The following is a 19,142-nucleotide window of genomic DNA, read 5'->3' on the forward strand; positions in this document are numbered from 1 at the left end:
TGTTCCCACCCAATCATGTTTAAAATCTAAAATACATGTAATATTTTGTTCCTGTGAATCATGTATCCATGTGTCTATAACATAAAGAAGAAGAACCAATCAGTGCTCCTAGGTGTCCTCTCTGCCATGGCCTCTAGTTGTATGCTCCTAGGTGAAAGATATGCCTTTTTTAGGGTGCCAGTCCTTTCTCTGACATTACAGGGAATTTCACGTTTAGGAAGTCAGGTTCGTGTCACGATAGGAATGTGAATTCTGAAAGTTTACTCCATTGAAGAGCTCTTTTGCAGTAAGACTTCAGTGCACTGAGATCTCATATATCTCTTTAGATAGTACAAATACCCCTGGAAATGTTAGTGATATTAGAACTTATTAATGATATGTACTGAACAAGTACGTAACCCACTTAAGATATATTTGTTTGATTATATATTGTGCTTTTGAATTGGGCAGATCAAAAATAGGGTCTGGAGCTTTTGGTTGCATAAGTGAAATGTAAATGGGTTCAACTTCACTGTCGTACTCCTAAATATTGGATCCTTAGAAACGTGGAGGTGCTGAGTCGCATTCCATCTTACCTTGCCCAAAGGAGCACAATGGCCCCACTTACACAACATGATAGTATATATGAGCCCCCTCCAGACTTCATTCGCCCTTCCCAACAGCCAGCACCGGAACCTACAAACTGCACTTGCAGGGACCTCCTGAAACACAAGTAGACATGGCACTTTCCATGGCACTCAGTTCTTCTAATTGGCTGTTTAGGCGACTGATGTTCCTTCTGTACTGCTCCTGGTGCTCAGCTGGAAGAATATTGCAATTAGAATTTCAAATTATTTTTTAAAAAGTACGTGTGATATGAATACTAATCATATGAGTAAGTTATTTCCCTTTGATTTCAATATGGATAGTATCTTTTAATTGGATTATTATGTTTAATAATATCCTGGTAGATATGCATTCAGTCTCCCTATTGGGGATATCTTCACCACTACTCTCAAAGTTTTTAGACCAGGAATGTGTAGAAACATATGGTTATAGACAATCGTATTGGTATCTACAGCTATAGTCAAATTGTAATTGAGGTATAGTCATATTTGGCAGTGTTGATATTAAACCCAGCCAGTGTCCCATCAACATGATTCCATAATGACGACATTTTACTCTGTGCTTCCAGAGGGAAGAATCTGTGGCTGGAGAAGTAGTAGGTGACTGGTTAATACTGGCTCATCTAGCAGAACTGAGGACTTGGGCTTTGTTCTCAGCATCTTCATAGAGATTCAGTGCAAGGCATTTTTCTGTTTTTGGCTGGTAGTATGCCCTGTTAGCAGCCCTCCTTGGCAGTTATCCCATGAATTTGGCAATGCTTCTATCTTCTTTCTGCGTATCACATTCATGTGTGGGGCATGTGAAGGACCAAAGAAGCCTTCAGAGACCCTGGAATTGCAGATACCGATGGCTGTCAGCTGCTGTGTAGTTTCTGTGAACCAAGCACGGGTCCTAAGGAAGAGTAGACTGTTCCCTTGACCATTTGACCACACTATTCATGCTGTGAAAGATATAGGTGTGTCAGCTAATGTGTGTGTGTATGTGTAAGGTTAGTTTTGATGGCATAGTAATGATTTACTATACCCATCACCACTTAAGCCATTTTTCCAGAACTTTATTTTGTCTAATATTTTTGGCTTGTAATCCAATGTATGTGTTGATGTTTGGCTTTGATGCAAGAGGAAGGGTTTCCTGTATCTGGTCATAATACAAACTTACTCTTCCATAGCTTCCATCATTCTTTTTAAGGCATTTAGATAGATCCTGTTTACCACACAAGGACATTAGGCAGGCAAATATCAATGGATATTAAAAGACTACCAGTAAAACAATTTGTGTTCTTGTTCTTAATTAATTATCTAATTTAATATTTTTATATACAGTCGATTGATTCCCTCAAGATGTCTTCAGCTATCACTAACTACGGAATGATGTTTATCTACTATAGATATTATAGTAACTAATATTAAGAAATAATAAAATTCAGAAATTTCAATATTCATTGTGTAATTGTTGCATTATCTATAAGGGTACCTATAAACTGAAATATATCATATGTACTGAAGGAAAGGTTGGCACACCTGGAAAATGGGAAGTCCATGCTGTATACGAATTTGGTCATTTAAGGTAACTGGTCAAGTTTGCCAAGTGTCATTTGGATGCATCAGCCACATACTACAAAAGTATGTCCGTAATTTTGAATTTTGTCTAAGTCTGGGGCTGCTTCGTGTCGACCTGTTTTGTGTCCCAGCAAGGGGAGTGGAACAAGTCACTGTCATTTTGATCTGGAAATGATCTGGGAATAATGTAAGAATTCATGAGTTTCACTGGTTTCATTTTTTGGTCTAGATGCACCAGTCACTTCCACATTGGAATCTGGTAGCAGTGCCACCAAACATGACCCTGTGGTAAGTATTAGAAATTGTATTCTACCTATAGATCAACAACTGGTTTCTTATTTTATTAGAACAAGGTTAGAGTTGTTTCATACGTGATATTAATTAAATATACTTTCAATTATCTGTAACACTTTCATTGTTGGCTTGTAACTTTCTGTGAAATTTTACAGAATACAAGCCAGAATTTGATGGTCCATGCGTTCCTTGCAATTTGCTGGCTGACCCAGGAGGAGGGGAATTTCAAGCCAGTCTGGGTTATTTAAGACAATTTGCCTCAAAAAATTAACCTAGAGTAGAGAAATGGCTTACACTTTTAAGACCACTGGCTGGCTCTCCTACAGGACATGGGTTTAACTCCCCACTCCTGTGTAGTTGATGACCATCCTTCTTAATTCCTGTTCATGGGATATGATGCCCTATCATATATTTCCAGAATATTGAATGGATACAATATGTTGAAATACATGCAGGCAAATTCCCATGTCTCTGAAATAAAAAATATCCTAAAATAAGCAAACAAGAGAAATAAACCTGATATCGAACACTTCAAGTAGTACACTTTTAGATGAATTCCAAGCTTGTTTACTTTCAGTACCCTCTTTCAGATTTTCTTTCTTGAAATCTTTTTGGGATCCTATTATGTATGTATTTTACCTATTATATATGTATTTATCCTGCACATTGTATTCTGGGAAGAATGCCAACAAACATCATCCTAACGTAAGTACTGAACATTGAATTCTACCCGTGGATGCACACCTAGTTTCTTGTTTATTTTAGAGCAAGGCTTGAGTTAAATATACTTGCGCTTAGCATTAACTTTCTTTGTTGGTCTGTAACCTTATGTGAAATTGTTTAGCTCACTAGCCTTTGTTTGATGGTACATGTGATCCCAGCAGTTTCCAGAGTGAGGCAGTAGGATGGGAATATATAATCCAGTGTGGGCTATATATGCAGAATATGCCTCATTAAACCACACAGACTTGAGAAATGGCATTCCAGTTAAATGCAATGTCTCCTTTTATACAGGACCTAGGTTTAATTTCCAAGCTTGGAGTGGTGGCTCACAATCCATCTTACCTCCAAGGGATTTGCATATTCTATCCTTACAGAACACTGAATGACTATAGTATGCAGACATACATACAGGCAAATATACCATATCTGTGAAATGAAAAAAAAAAACACTAAAATAATCCAACAAGAAAAAGAAACCAGATATCTCCCATTCAAGAAGTTCAACTTTTACATGAACTTCCAAGCTTGTTTACTTGCTTTACACTATTTCATAAATTCTTCCTTGGAATCTTATTTGAATATTAATATGTATGTATTTTACTTTTCAAATGACTTTGTCATTTTATAAATGTCCACATATCAATCATTTTCCTGTGTGTGTGTGTGTGTGTGTGTGTGTTCGATTAAAACGTGTCTGTTTTCTTTTCTTTTTCTTTTTTTTAACTAGAGATAGTGTTCCCATTAGATATGGTGCCAGTCATGGACCTCACTGAATTTGTTGAATTCCTCAACTTCTTTCCAGCCTTTACAATTGAAAATAACAGTTATTTGTTGTTTATACAGCATAATTTTCTCTTTTGCTTCACATGTTCCTATACGGTAAATCAAGTGTTCAAGTACTAGACTAGAACCATCTCAGTTGTCCTAAGTGTCTGTACTTTGCCATGGCAACTACTCTTAACCTTCTAGGAGAATGATATGAGAATTTTGGAGGGAATTTATTTCATTGGCAACACAGGAAATATATCTTGTAGGATATCAAGTCAGGATCATAATGGGAATGTTAAGTCTTTGAGATTTACTCCATTGAAAATCTATTTTGCAGTAAGTCTCCAATGTATTGAGATCTTGCATAGCTGCCAAAATAGGTAAAATGTACCTAAAATTGCTGGAGACATTCTTTCTTATTAGTCCTATGTAGCTAAGAAGGTTTTTTTGTCAATGTCAAGATTTATGTCTTAGATCAAGTAATGTCTGAGTGATGGGCTATCAGTACAAGTGCTGAAGATTTTGGTTTTGTATTTGGGCTTTGAACTTAAGCTGTCCTTTACCCATCTCTTGGAACATGAGAAATGTGACTGAACCCAGGGCATTTCCATCTTACCTCACCACAAGATTCGAGTTTTTTCCAACTCCCACATCATGAGGCAGGAGTATGGTACATTCAAAGCCAGTGTAGCCAATATGCATAGATTGTGAATCAAAAAACTACTGAGCTGGAGAAATGGCTAACAGGTTAATAGCACTGGCTGCTCTCCCGTAGGAGCTGGGTTTGAATCCCAGCACATGATTTCAGGCAGACAATCCTTACCTCCAATTCAAGGGATCTGAATCCCTATCCTATCATTCTTTCACAATGAGTTTATAGGGCTGGAGAGATGGCTCAGCCATTAAAGGCAAGGCTCACAATCAAAAATTTAACAATGAATGCAGATATACATGCAAGCAAGACACCCATTTCTTTGGCATTATAAATATACAAAAAAAAAAAAGCAAGAGAAAAAAACTTGATATCTCCTACTTAAAGAAGTGCAAGTTTTAGAAGAACTTCAAAGGTTGTATATGTGCTGTCTACTATTTCAGATTTTCTTCCTTGAATCTTATTTGAATCTAAACATGTATTTCATTTTTCAAATATAAAATTAATTTGGATCATTTTGAAATCACCAACATGTTAAACATTTTCCTTTTGCATCTATGTTTGATAAAAGTTCTATGTTTTGGGGGGTTTTGTTGTTGTTGTTTGTTGTTTTTTCCTAGAGATAGGATATCCCAGTAGATCTTGAGTCAGTCCTGGAACTCACTCTGTTGACCAGACACCCTCATTCTGACAGATATCCACCTTTCTCTAATAGACAAATTCTGAGATTTATGGCCTGTGCCAACATATCCTGGTGTATATCTGTTTTTAAAAGTGTCTGTTTTGATCTGCTTTTACTGTATTTGTGTTTGTGGTGGAGCTAGGTAGATGATTAGTTCCATCCATAAAGCTTTCTGTTGAGATAGTAAAACTACTTCTGACTGTGAATAAGTGGCTCTCACACACATGAGGAAAATTCAGCCTGTTCCCAGGCTTTCTATAATTCCTACACTCACAGGAAAGGAGCTATGAATCAAGAAGCTTCACTTACTGTTGATTGTGACTCTGTTACAGAAGGCACCTTTGCCTAACTCTAGTCCTCCTGAATGCAATGCGGTTGGTCATGACGTGATTCCTCCACTGGATCCTTTGGTCAGAAGTCCTAGAGGCCCTGCCTTTCCAGGGAATCCAAGAGGCCCAATCCTGCCTCCACCTCCTCCTGGAAACATCTGTGGAGATTCCGGACAGTATATCACACCCAGGGACTTTGCAGGCCCACCTTTCTCTCTAGTGCCAGGTAGGCATTTTTAAAGGTCCCTGCATGTGTCAATGTTTATCTGTTCTTTTATTCAAGTTTGGTTTCTGTTACTGGGAGAAATACTGGCCAGAACCAACTTGAGGGGGAAACAGTTTTCATGGTTCAAAGATACATTCCATCAACAAAGTAAGTCAAGGTTTCACCTTGATCCACCATAAGGAACATTGAATTTGAACTGTGCTGTGATAGGCCAGAAGATCAGTAAAAGTACAGACTGTTTGTGGGGTATTTTTGTTTGATTGTTTTATTCTCCCCAAGGCAAAGTTTTTGTATATGTTGGAAGCCTGCCCTGGAACTCACTCAGTAGAACAGACTAGCCATGAATTCACAGAAATCCACATCTCTCTGCTTCCCAAGTGTTGGGATTAAATGTCTGTATCAACAATGCCCAGATGCAAGTAGTTTTTAGATTTTAATTATGTGTGTTTCATTTCATAGAAATGCATTGGGGCCATTATTTGAATAATTAGTTATATGTTTTCTAAAAGTTATTTAAAAGTGGTTTCAAGCATTACTCCTGAATAGCAGTTCCCACATGATTATATTTTAATTTTTTTAAAGAGGGAGATATACAATTTTTATTTGTTTGTTTCTTTATTTATTTATTTTACATATCAACCCCAGTTCCCTCTCCCTCACTTGCTCTTTCCCTCTCTCCCATTCTCCCATCTCCTCAGACCACCCTCCACTCCCACCACCCCACTCCACATGTAGGGTGATGCATTCCAGGAAGGGTCACCTAAATCTGTCAAGTCATTTAGAGTAGGGAATAGGCTTCCCCTTCTGCCTCCAGATTAAAGGAATATGCTCCCAAAGTCCATTTGTGCACCAGGTATACATCCTGGTTCCTCTGACCAAGGTCCTTTAGATTGCCCAGGCCTTCCAACTGAGACCCATGTTCAGGCTGTCTGATTCAGTCCCATGATGGATTCCTAGCTATCAGTCTGGGGCCCATTAGCTCCTCCTTGTTCAGGTCAGCTGTCTCTGTGTGTTTCTGATGTCTGGTCTTGTCCTCCCTCTCTGCATTAGATTCCAGTTCAACTTAGTGTTTAAATGTGGGTGTCTGCTTCTGTTTCCATCAGCTACCAGATGAGGGCTCCATGATGGATGATAAGTTAGTCGTTGATCTCCTTATCATGAAATGGCATTTATGGTAGCCTTTCCATTGTTGCTCAAATTGTTAGTTGAGGTCAGTCTTGTAGGTCACTGGATATTTCTCTAGAGTCAGTTTTCTCTTCAAACCTTTAATGGCTCCCTCTTTTATGGTTCTCTCTCTCTCTCTGTCTCTCTCTCTCCTCTCTTGTCTATTGCTCCTCTGACTCAATCTTCCAAGTCCCACGTGCTTTCCTGTCCTCCCCTTCTCTTTCTCCTAGCTCCCTCTACACTCACTGTTGTCCCCCCACTTCCAAAATGCTCAGAGACATTGTCCCTTTCCCCTTCTCTGACGGACCTTAAGTGAATCTCTTAGAATCCTCCTTGTATCCTAGTTTCTCTGGAGGTGTGTATTATAGGCTGGTGATCCTTTACTGTATGTCTAAATTCCATATATGAGTGAGTTCATATCATGTTCCTCTTTTTGTGACTGGGTTACCTCATTCAGGATGGTTTCTTCAAGTTCCATTCACTTGCCTGTGAATTTCAAGATTCCATTGGTTTTTTTTTCCTGTAAAGTAGTATTCCATTGTGTAAATGTGCCACATCTTCTCTATCCATTCTTCAGTTGAGGAGCATCTAGATTGCTTCCAGGTTCTTGCTATTGCAAATAATGCTGCTATGAACATAGTTGAGCACATGTCTTTGTTTCATGGATGTAAATCATTTGGGTATATGCCTAAGAGTGGCATTGCCGGATCTGTGGTAAACTGATTCCCATTTTCCTGCGGAACCAACATAGTCATCTCCAAAATGGCTGTACAAGTGTGCACTCCCACCAGCAGTGAAAGAGTGTTCCCCTTCCTCCACATCCTCTCCAACATAATTAATTTTGAAGTCCTTGAAATTTTTTTATATACTTACATTGTTAAATAAAAATAATTTTTGGTTTTACATCGTAATGTCCCCTTTGGTTACTCAAGTAATAGACAAGTACCATTTCAGTTGTCATAGGTTTATATTCCTTTCCTTGACAACATCCACATTGCAGTTCACTATAAGTCACTTCTCTCCTTTGGCCTGGTTGTATTCCCCGTTAGCACCTTTCTTTGGTAGGTATCCCATTAATCTGTCATCTCTACCATCTGATTTCTGTGTATTACATGTGTGTTTGATTCCACAGAATGCTATAACAGGGCATCAGTGCCCCAGGAAGTGGAGTTACAGATAGTTGTGTGCTGCTGTGTAGTGGCTTGCTATTAAGCATAAGTCCTAAGGAAGAGCAGCCCATAACATTACCCTGTAAACACATTTCTCTAGCCCTTTCTTGTTGTGTCATGTTTCATGTATGTCATCTAATGAATGTGTTAAGGTTAGTTTTGTTGCCATTTGAAGGGTTTCCTTCAAGGGTTGTAATACAAACTTTACTCTTTTCAATAGCAAACTTCTCAACTTTTTTTTATATTTTTTTTTTTTTTTTACTTCTCAACTTTTTAAACCATTTATTTATATCCAGTGTAGTAGTGAAAGATTTTAGCCAGGAAAATGTCAGTTGATTTGTGTAAGACAACCAGTAAATTTTTTTGGTTTCATGTTCTTTATTAGTTAGCTTATTTAATCATTTTTCATTTAGTTGAGTGAATCTCCCAGGACCTCTTCAATTATCACTCACTACCCTCTGAAGGTGGGAAAGATGTGTATCTACTGTAGGTATGACAGAAAATCACATTAAGTATAAAATGAAACCATTTAAATTTTCATTGTGTATTTGTTATCTATAAGGGTACTTTTTAACAAAAATATATTTTAAGGGCTGTCACACATAGACAGAGGAAGCAGATGCTTCATCCTGAGTTCTTCGCTTAGGCTACCTTAGTACGATTACCTAAGAGCCTGTTGGAAAGGTCACCAGCACACTGCAAACAAATGTTCTTTTGTCCTATTGAAATTTCCAAGGTTCTCATGGTGCTTTGGGGACCCTAATGAGGAATACTATTGTATTTGTGTCCAGTTGTTCTCTGTACTGGCCAGGGGGAGTGGAACATGTCAGGGTCACTTGGATCTGGAAACAGTCGTGGGATAAAGTGAGAACTCATGAAGTTCTCCTGATTTGATTTTCCTGTCTAGATAGGCCAGCATCCTCCACGTTGGAATACAAGAAGAATGCCACCAAAACAGACCCTGGGGTAAGTATTGGAAACTGAATTCTACCCAAGAATCCACAACTAGTTTCTCTGTTTTATTAGAACAAGGTGAGAGCTCTTCTACTTTGTGATATTATGATATTAATATAATATACCTGTACTTAGAGTTAACATTCTCATTGTTGGCTTGTAACCTTCTGTGAAATAGTACAGATCACAAGACAAATTTTGATGGTCCATGTAACCCATGCATTTTGGCAGGCTACATCAGAAAGATGGTAAATTAAAAGCCAGTGTGGGCCTTATAAGCAGATCTTGTCTCAAAAATCCATATAGGCTTGCTAAATGGCTTACAGGTTAAGAGCCCTGGCTGCTCTCCTAAAGAACTTGGGTTTAATTCCCAGCACCTTCTTACCTCCTGTTTCAAGGGATCTGAAGGCTTATTGTATCCTTCCAGAAAACTGTATGTATATAGTATGAAGATATACATGTAGGAAAACACCCATTCCTGTTAATGAAAAAAAAATATTAAGATAAAAAACAGAAAGAAGCCCAATATATCGCCCTAAAAGAAGTACAACATTTACATGAAATTCAAAGCTTGTTTAGATGCTGTACACGATTTCAGATTTTCTCCCTTGAAATCTTATTTGAATCTTTTTTTAGTTATATTTATTATTTTTTCTTGTTTTAGATACTGATCCCTGATCCTTCTCTCTCTCATGCCCCCTTGGGAACCTTCCCATCCTATTCCCGTAACCCTCCACTGGGAGGGTGATGCCTTCCAGGTGGGATCATCTAAATCTGTCAAATTATTTGAAGTAGGGACTAGGCCCTCCCTCCTGGCTCTAGGCTAAGTGAATATTTTTCCATGGAGAATGTGGACCCAAAGACCTTTTGTGCACCAGGGATACATCCTGGTTCCACTGACAGAAGCCCCTTAGACTTACGGGGCCTTCTACCTGAGTCCCACATTCTAGAGGTCTAAGTCGGTCCAATGCTGATTACCCAGTTATCAGTTTTGGGTACATGTGTTTCCCCTTGTTCAGGTAGGCTGCCTCTGTGAGTTTCTGTACCCTGACCTTCACTCCTTGTCTCAACATCCCTCCCTCTCTGCAACTGCATTCTAGGAGTTTGGCTCAGTGTTTATCTGTGGGTACTGCTTCTGTTTCCATCAGCTACTAGATGAGGGTTCTATGATGGCATATAAGTTAGTTATCAATCTCATTATCAAGGTAAGGCATTTATGGTAGCCTTTCCACTGTTGCTCACATTGTGAGTTGGGGTCATTCTTATAGATCTCTTGGCATTTCCCTAGTGCCAGATTTCTCTTAAAACCTGTTATGGTTCCCTCTATTATAATGTCTCCTTTCTTGCTCTCCCCTATTCTTTCCCTAACTCAATCTTCCTGTTCCATCATGCCTACCTCTCTCATCATTTTCTCCCTAACTCCCACCATCCACAATTCTCCCAATTTTCTAGGAAGATCTTGCCCATTTCTCCTTCTCCACGGCAACATGTATGTCTCTCTGAGGGTCCGCCTTGTCTCCTAGCTTCTCTGGCATTGTGGATTGTCGGCTGGCCATCCTTTGCTCTGTCCAAAAGCCATATATGAGTGAGTACATAATATGTTTGTCATTTTGTGACCGGGTTACCTCATTCAGGATGGATCCATCTAGTTCCTTCCATTTGCCAGCAAATTTCCAGATTACATTGTTTATTCCCTCTGAATAGTATTTCATTCTTTAAATGTACCACATTTTCTCCATCCATTCTTCAGTTGAGCAAATAATGCTTCAATGAACATAGTTGAACAGATGTCCTTGTTATATGAGTGTGCATATTTTGGGTATATGCCTAAGAGTGGAATTACTGAAACTTGAGGTACACTGATTCCCATTTTTCTGAGGAACCACCATACTGATTTCCAAAATGTCTGTACGAGTTTGCACTCCCACCAGCAGTGGAAGAATTTACTACAGTCTCCATATCCTCTCCAGCATAAACTGTCATTTGTGTTTTTGTTTTTAGCTATTCTGACAGGAGTAAGATGATATCTCAGAGTTTTTTGATTTGCATTTCCCTGGTGTCTGAGGATTTTGAACACATTCTTAGGTGTCTCTATTTAGTTCTGTACCATACTTTTTAATTAGAATATTTGGTGTTTTGGTACCTAGCTTCTTGAGTTCTTTGTCATTGTGGAAATCAGCCCTCTGTCAGATGTGGGGTTGTTGAAGATCTTTTCCCATTGTGTGGGCTGCCATTTTGTCTTGTTGACTGTGTTCTTTGTCTTAAATAAGCTTTTCAATTTCAAGAGATTTCATTTATTAATTGTTGATCTCAGAGTCTGTGGTACTGGAGTTATGTTCAGGAAGCAGGCTCCTGTACCAATTTTTTCATGGATACCTCCCCCTTTCTCTTCTGGGAGGTTCAATGTGGCTGGATTTATGGTGAGGTCTTTCTTTGATATATTTAGACTTAAGTATTATGCATGGTGATCTGGAGTCTTCTACAGGTCAGCCTCCAGTTATGCCAGCACAATTTGTTGAAAATGCTTTTTATATTCCATTGTATAACTTTAGCTGCTTTGTCAAAAATCAGGTATTGGTAGATGTATGAGTTAATATCAGTGTTTTAAATTTGATTCCATTGGTCTTCCTATCCATTTTTGTGACAGTTCCAAACTGTTTTCAGGACTATAGCTCTACAGTAGAGCTTGAAGAAAGGGAAAGTGATGCCTCCAGAAAGAAGTTCCTTTATTATACAACGTTGTCTAGCCTACCCTGGGTCTACTGTTTTTCCATAGGAAGAACTATTGTTCTTTCAAGGTTGTGAAGAATTGTGCTGGGGTTTATGATAGGGATTGCATTGAATCTGTTGATTACTTTTGGAAAGACTACTATTTTTACTATGTTAATCCTACCTATCCAAAAGCATGAGAGATCTTCCCATTTTCTGGTATCTTCTTTAATTTTTTTTTCTTTAAAGACTCAAAATTCTTATTAAATAAGTTATTCACTTGTTTGGTTAACATTACCCCAAGCTATTTTATGTTTTCTTGGATAATGCAAAAAAAAAAAAAGAGATGTTTCTGTGATTCCTTTCTCAGCCCCTTTATCATATGTATATAGTAGGGTTAGTGATTAATTTTTTTATATGTTTAGTTAATTTTGTATCCTGCCACTTTGGTAAAGGTGTCTATCAGTGTTAGGTATTCCCTGATGTAACCTGTCATATCATCTGCAAATAGTGAAAGTTTGATTTGTTACTTTTAATTTGTATTCCGTGGTTCTTCTTTTGTTGTCTTAATGCCTTAGCTAGAACTTCAACTACAATATGGAAGAGGTGTGGAGAGAGTGAAGTCAGTAAAACTACTTAGAATAACAAATAAGCAGCTCCTGCACCTTTGTGGGATACTGAGCCTATCCCCAGCCTTACTAGAATGTAATGGACTGCTTTCTTCTATGCCTCACACACCCAGGAAAGGAGCTGTTAATGAAATGTCTTTACTTACTGCTGATTGTTTCTCTGTTACAGAAGGCAAGTGTGCCCAACTATGTCCCTGCTGAATGCCAACCAGCTGGCCATGGCTTGATTCCTCCACTTGTTCCCAAGGTTAGAGGCCCTGGAGGCCCTGCCTTACCAGGTGATCCTAGAGGACAGATCCCACCAACTCCTCCACCAGGAAACACCTGTGCAGATCCTCAACAGTATGTCCCAATAAGGGATATTGAAGGCCTGCAGTTTCCTCCAATGCCATGTAGGCTTTCTTTAAAGGTCTGTGTTTGTGTCAGTGCTTATCTGTGCTTTCCATCAAGTTAGGTTCCTTTTACAGGGAGAAACACTAGCCAGAACCAACTTGAGAGGGACAGGGTTTATATGGCTCACAGGTTACTGTCCAGCATCAAAGGAAGTAAAAGCTTCACCTTGATCAATATTAGGCAAATTTGAATTTGAATTTTAACTGTAATATGATAGGTTAAAAGATCATTGAATGTATAAGCAGGTTTTTGTTTTGCTTTGTTTTTCTCCCCAAGGCTGGGTTTCCCTATAGCTTTGGAGCCTTAACTGGAAAGCTAGTTTGTGCTTCCCAAATACTGGGATTAAAGGCCTGTGCCACCAATGTTCAGTTACAAGCATTTTTAATGTTAAGTATATGTGTACTTCATGTAATATAAGAGTATATTTAAAATATTTAAAATAAAAAAAATATTTAAAATAATTACTTAGATGTTTGTCTTATGATTACTGGCTAAATTGTTTTAAAGTATTAAGTATGTCTCCTAAGTAGTGGTTCCCACATGATCCTAATCAAAATCTAAGATCATATTTAGTCATTTATTGAATTTTTTGAAATTCTTTCCAACCCTTACATTTTAAAATAAAAGTAATTTATTGATTTTACAGTATAATTTCCCCCTTTGGAATCACATGTTTCCACACAGAAAATCATATTTCCAATACTAGACAAGAACTAGCTTAGTTGTCCTAGTTGTCTGCTCTGTGCCCTCATCTTTAGTCTTAAGTTTCTATGAGCATGCCATGAGGCTTTTTTTTTGGTGGTGGAGGGATTTAAGGTTGTCCTTGGCATGACAGGAAATGCTTCAAATAGGATATCAGGTCGAGATCAATGACCTGAATGTTAAGTTTCAAAGTTTTAATGTATTAAAAAGCTTATTTCCAGTAAGTCTGCACTGTATTGAGATCTTGCATTGCTGCCAGTGACAAACACCCTTGAAATTTTTTGTGATGTTATTATTAGTCCTTTGTAGCTAAAATGTCCATTATGTAATGTCAAGATTTATTTGGCAGATCAAATATTGTGGTGTGAATGTTTGGATACCAGAATAAGGGCTGGAACTAGTGGTTTAACAAGGGTGCAGCACAGGGTTTCAACTCCCACTGTCTTTTTCCTGTCTCTTGGAACAGGGAGAAATGTGTGCAAATGAAGGGGATTTCCATCTTATCTTCCCCCAAGTTTCGAGTTCTTCCACCACTCTTACATCTCAAAGTAGAAATGAGTTCTCTCCTGACTTGAATCCTACTTCCAGTCAACCTGCACCAGAACCTCCAGCCTGCACTGGAACATCTGGAGACAGAGGAGACCTGACCGATTCCTCGGCATCCATTTTCTTTTTAGATGAAGTTTAGGTAACTGCTGTTCCTATGTGATGATATTGTTCCTCAAATCAAATGGTAACAGAATAGCATTTTGTAAATAAGGATGATTTAACTCTGAATCTTATTGGTAATTTTTTCCATTTTATTTAATTCTGTATAGTATTTTTCAGGTGGACTACCTATTCATAATTATGGTAGTTTTATAAATGTAATTTTATTATTGGTCTATTTTAAACTGGGAATGCTTTGTATCTTTACCTGGAATGTGTTCGCTATGGTTTTAGACAAATGAAGAGGTAATGTATATTTAATCAAATAAATTTCAATTGAATAAATAATCTTGTTTGGCATTGGTTATACAAAACAACAAAAAAAAAACAAAACAAAACAAAATAAATAACCAAAAACCCAGCCAGGTTTCCATAAACATGATTCCATAATGTAGTCTTTTTTACTGTACCAACAATTCAGTGGTTCAAGGGGGAAATGTCTATGGCTGGAGAGATGGTGGCTCAGTAGTTAAGACTGGCTGCTACGTCAAACCAGAGTTCAGTATTCATATTGGGGTTTAAAGCACTCCAGATCTAAGGAATCCAGTGGCCACTTCTGCCTCCAAGTACACCAGACATGCATGTGTTCATCAGACATGGGAGTAGTGAACAACAATGCATCTATCTGCAGACATAAATTATATAAAAAGATGTAAAGCATTTGTAGTTTTTGTGATTTGGTTATCTTACGAAATATGTACCCTACTTTTTGCAGTTAGATATGAATGACCAAAAATGAAGAATAAGAGACTTTAAAAACTTACATATGGTTTAAAGAAGCCAGAATATTGCCTAATGATGAACTTCAGGTTTTTTTTTTTTTTTAACTTAGTTCACTGACGAGTTTTAACACTTCAAAAACAAGTGTGCTTGTGTATGCTGTGTGTGATAGGTGAAAGAGATGGGAGAGACAGAGAGAGAGAGACAGAGAGAGAGAGCAAAAGTAGGTACAGGCATTCCTATTCTGATGCTCAATGTATGGTGATTAATTGACAGCTGGAATATTATTTTTCTACAGTACATTCTGGTGACAGCTGAGGTTCTCAGCTCACACAGTAGGCAAAGAGCCCTATTCCCTTCCTGTCAGTCTGACTGGCTTTTTATATATTTCCTCTTTTCTCAGTTTAACTATTTATACATTGATTAATTTTGTTTGCTTGCTTCTTAGAGATAGGGTCTGTGTGTGTAGTCCCTTGTACTTGCTGTGATGACCAGGTTGGCCTTGACTTTGGAGATATTCCTGATTTTGCCCTTAGAGGGCTTGAATTAAGGGTGTGTACCACCATGCCTGTCATTTTATTCTTAACATATAAGATATTGACTGTTTTCCATGGGCTGCATTGAGAGAGCTGCCATAATGTAACTACTTTGAGATACCTCTTTCTGAGGTAGGGAGTTCAAGTATCTTCAGACTGGTGTTCATGTTCTTGGTCTTGCATACTGATAGGAATAGAGAATGAGACCTAACTAATGAATTTCCTGTCGGTGTATTCAACCAGTGGTTTTCACCTGGTCAGTTATATTTTGCTTCAGTGTAAAGGAACAGCATAAGAACTCATTCTCTAGCACAGCAGTGTGATCATGACTGGAATGGTTCCCTAGTGGCAATGGGGACATTCAGTGACCAGGAGGTGTTTCTGCTCCAGACAGAAAGCAAAGCTTTGTACTGAATGCACTGCTTCCCTCTATTCTGTTAATTAGAATTTTACAACATGTACATCTACTTCTTCATTCCCATTTTATTTCTTGATTCAGCAAATTGAAAAGAACTAATGACTAGTATTTATCTACAATCAAGTTTTATATTGAAACTTTTGTAAACTTGACATCCTTAAATCTCTGTTTAAACCCACTTTCTTCTTTCTCTCCCTGGAGCAGTATTTTACTTTGTATTAGCAATGTTGATTCCCAAAATACTATTAATTTCATTGGGCATAAAAACATGCAAAATTGTTCCATATCTGACCTAAAATTTGCAACTCAAGAAATCGAATTCATTATTTAAGTGCTAATTCTGGCCTGTAGTAATCACATACTAAATGTCGTTCTCCTGCTCTGTGAATCCTAGGGACCCAGATTCTTGCTGTCATAGTTTGTTCATAGCCTGAAACAAGAGCCTGACATGATAAGACATTTAGTTTCCCTTATACTTAGACTAATTGAAGTGATAATGGGACAGGTGAAAGCTCATGAAATTGAATTGGGCATTACTTTTGAGCAATGTGAGTGTGTAATTATAGGATATAAGAGTAACCATCTCTGCTTCATCTTCTTTCATAAACAAAACATAAAATCAGTATACAATACTTAGTAAAGTAGACAATGGTTGAATCAATGGAAAACATCTGTTAGGAAGTGATGTTTACAACACTTCAGAGTATGTTGCCATGTGGCTTTTGTCTTTCCACTGTCTTTTTAAATATAGATTCATGCATTGATATCATATGAAATACTTATATAGATTCATGAATATATTTTTAAAATAAAATTTTTCATTTCACATAGAAACAACAGTTTTTGGACTGGGATAACTGCCTTAATCTAGAGGCAGGAGAGAAGCCCTAGTCCCTACTTCACATGACCTGTCAGACCTACATGGCCCCAACTGGATGGCATTCCCCTACATATGGAATTGGGGTGGGGGTATGGGAGCAGAGGATGGTTAGAGGGCATGTGAGAGGGCAGAGAGAGAAAAGGGAGGGAAGAGAGAGGGAAAAAGGGAGGAAGGGAGGAAGGGAGAGAAGGAGGGAGGGAGGGAGAGGGAACTGGGATTGATATGTAAAATAATAAATTAAATTAAAAAATGCTTTGACTCCAAAATTTAAGTTCAAGGACAAGTTACTGGGGAAAAGGATTTCTATTTTTGTTTCCACAGAAAATAAAAAGATGTGGATTCCTTCCAGACTAATGTGGTTTGATCAAGCCAGACCACCTGAAACAGAGTATGAGGTGATCCTACATTCAAAACTTACAGACTACAGCCAGGATTTCTGCATCTTCTTCGAATCACCCATGACAGCGCCCCTTACCAGTAGGAAGTAGTTTGGAAAGAATGACGCCCAAATTCCCAAATATTGTGTATAAATGTTTGTTTTCATTTAAATGAACTTGGTTATATAAAATAAATAAATGAAAAAAAAAGCAACTCTGCTACTTCTTCAGAACCATCCCTGCTGGCATGCTGCCATTCTTTTCACATGTTGACAATTGTCTAAGCCACCAAGACTGTAAGCAAGCCCCCAGTTAAATGTTTCCACTTACAGGAGCTACCTTGGTCATGGTGTCATTTCACACAGCAATAGAACAGTTACTAAGATATAGGACTGTGAGGTTTCAAAAGCCCTGTGCCATATTCAGTTCTTCCTCCCTCCTACTTGTGGATGAAGAAAAGAGTTCTCAGATTTTCCTGCTGGTGTCCTGCTTTTCTTCCACCATCTGAAACTGTGAGCCCAATTAACCACATTCTTTTATAAGATGCCTTAGTCATGGTGCTTTTCACTGCAACAGAGAAGTAACTGAGACAGTGACCTTCAATTTACAATCTTCCTGTTGTCTCTAAGAACTAGGATTATAGGAGTGTGTTAACATGCTTGACTTAGTCTGTTTGTAAGCTTGGATTTTCTCAAAGTGAAAAAAAAAAACTTAAGCTTTCTAAACTCTGCAGCCAAAGAGTTTTATTTAAACATCGACAGTTTGTGTTTCATATACAATAAAATACATTACAATGGTCACTTTTTAATGCTTTCTTCAGTGATTAAAAGAATATATATTTAACATAAACCATACAACATCCATCTTTGGGTCAAACATTTTGCTGGTTTCCTTACAGTTTCTGTCAGGAGTTGCTTTATCTGATGACCTGTACAAGGGAAACTCTCACCACATCTGGAATTTACACACACTGTGCCAGTGGATTCACACTACAGATGTGCATATAAAATCCACATAGTATGTGCTCACTGGACAAAGTGCACGCCTGTCAACAGTTCATTTAATATAAGATGGTAAAACCATTTTAAGATATATAAAGTTGTTCCATAAATAAATTGTGTTTCCAAACTTCCAATGGAGCAGCCAGGTCTCAGCACTGCTAGCCACCCATGTCGGCTACTTACTTGATTATTGGAGGCTGTCCTTAACATTATTGTATGTACCATAGCAACTCACACCTGTCATGGAACAAGCTTTTGTGTTTCCTTTCTTTCCCTTCCATTCTCTCTTCACTCAAATGCGTTTTTTTCCTTGTCTTTTTTTTCCCATCCCTCATCTGAGGATGCTGACACACAGCACAGCTGTCTACCACAAGTCAATTCGACATTAAATAGTACAATCTAGCAGCATCCAGCTGGCCAAAGCGGCCAGATCCAGCCAGCATGTGGGCACTTTTTCATGCAGATCTATTCTTTGCCAGCTGACATGCATGCTGACAGAGAGAATCCTGTGACTTGTTAAGGATGTTATGACTAATATTGTTTTGCAAGCCTGTTTGCCTACAGTTCTGTGCTTTCACTTAGCCTTGAAGTATTCCCTGGAATACAGTTCATTTCTTCCTCCACTGTTTTGATATCTGGGCTGAAGAAGCTAACTTGAATGTAAGAGGTGAAAAAACTTAAGTCGGATATAGCCTAAAATATCCAGCAATTTGAGGGTTCAGTTTATATAAATGCATTTAAAAAGGATAAACAATATCTAACTTATACTATATGAAATTCAGAATGGTAATTGGCAGTATCAATTATTATATAGTTAATAAAAGTTAAACTCAGGTTTCTGTTAAAGATATCTCATTTGGGACACTACCTTCCCTTCTATTTTAAACCAAAATCAATGAGATGCTACCAGAATACATAGATGCAGTGCATTGCATTCAATCCA

The 19,142-nt window shown here is 38.0% G+C and overlaps 1 protein-coding gene across 1 annotated transcript in view; it reads left to right on the forward strand.

Annotated features, from left to right (window-relative positions):
* Positions 1-14,247, forward strand: part of LOC127214583 (melanoma inhibitory activity protein 2-like) — a 108,874-nt gene extending 94,627 nt beyond the window's left edge. The window contains 5 exon segments of the mRNA XM_051174945.1: positions 2,395-2,453; positions 5,617-5,839; positions 8,909-9,036; positions 12,634-12,806; positions 14,148-14,247. Coding sequence (XP_051030902.1) covers positions 2,395-2,453; positions 5,617-5,839; positions 8,909-9,036; positions 12,634-12,806; positions 14,148-14,247 — 683 coding nt within the window.
* Positions 14,248-19,142: the final 4,895 nt, after the last annotated feature.

Source organism: Phodopus roborovskii, unplaced genomic scaffold (genome assembly GCF_943737965.1).
Source record: "Phodopus roborovskii unplaced genomic scaffold, PHOROB, whole genome shotgun sequence".
Taxonomy (NCBI): Eukaryota; Metazoa; Chordata; class Mammalia; order Rodentia; family Cricetidae; genus Phodopus; species Phodopus roborovskii.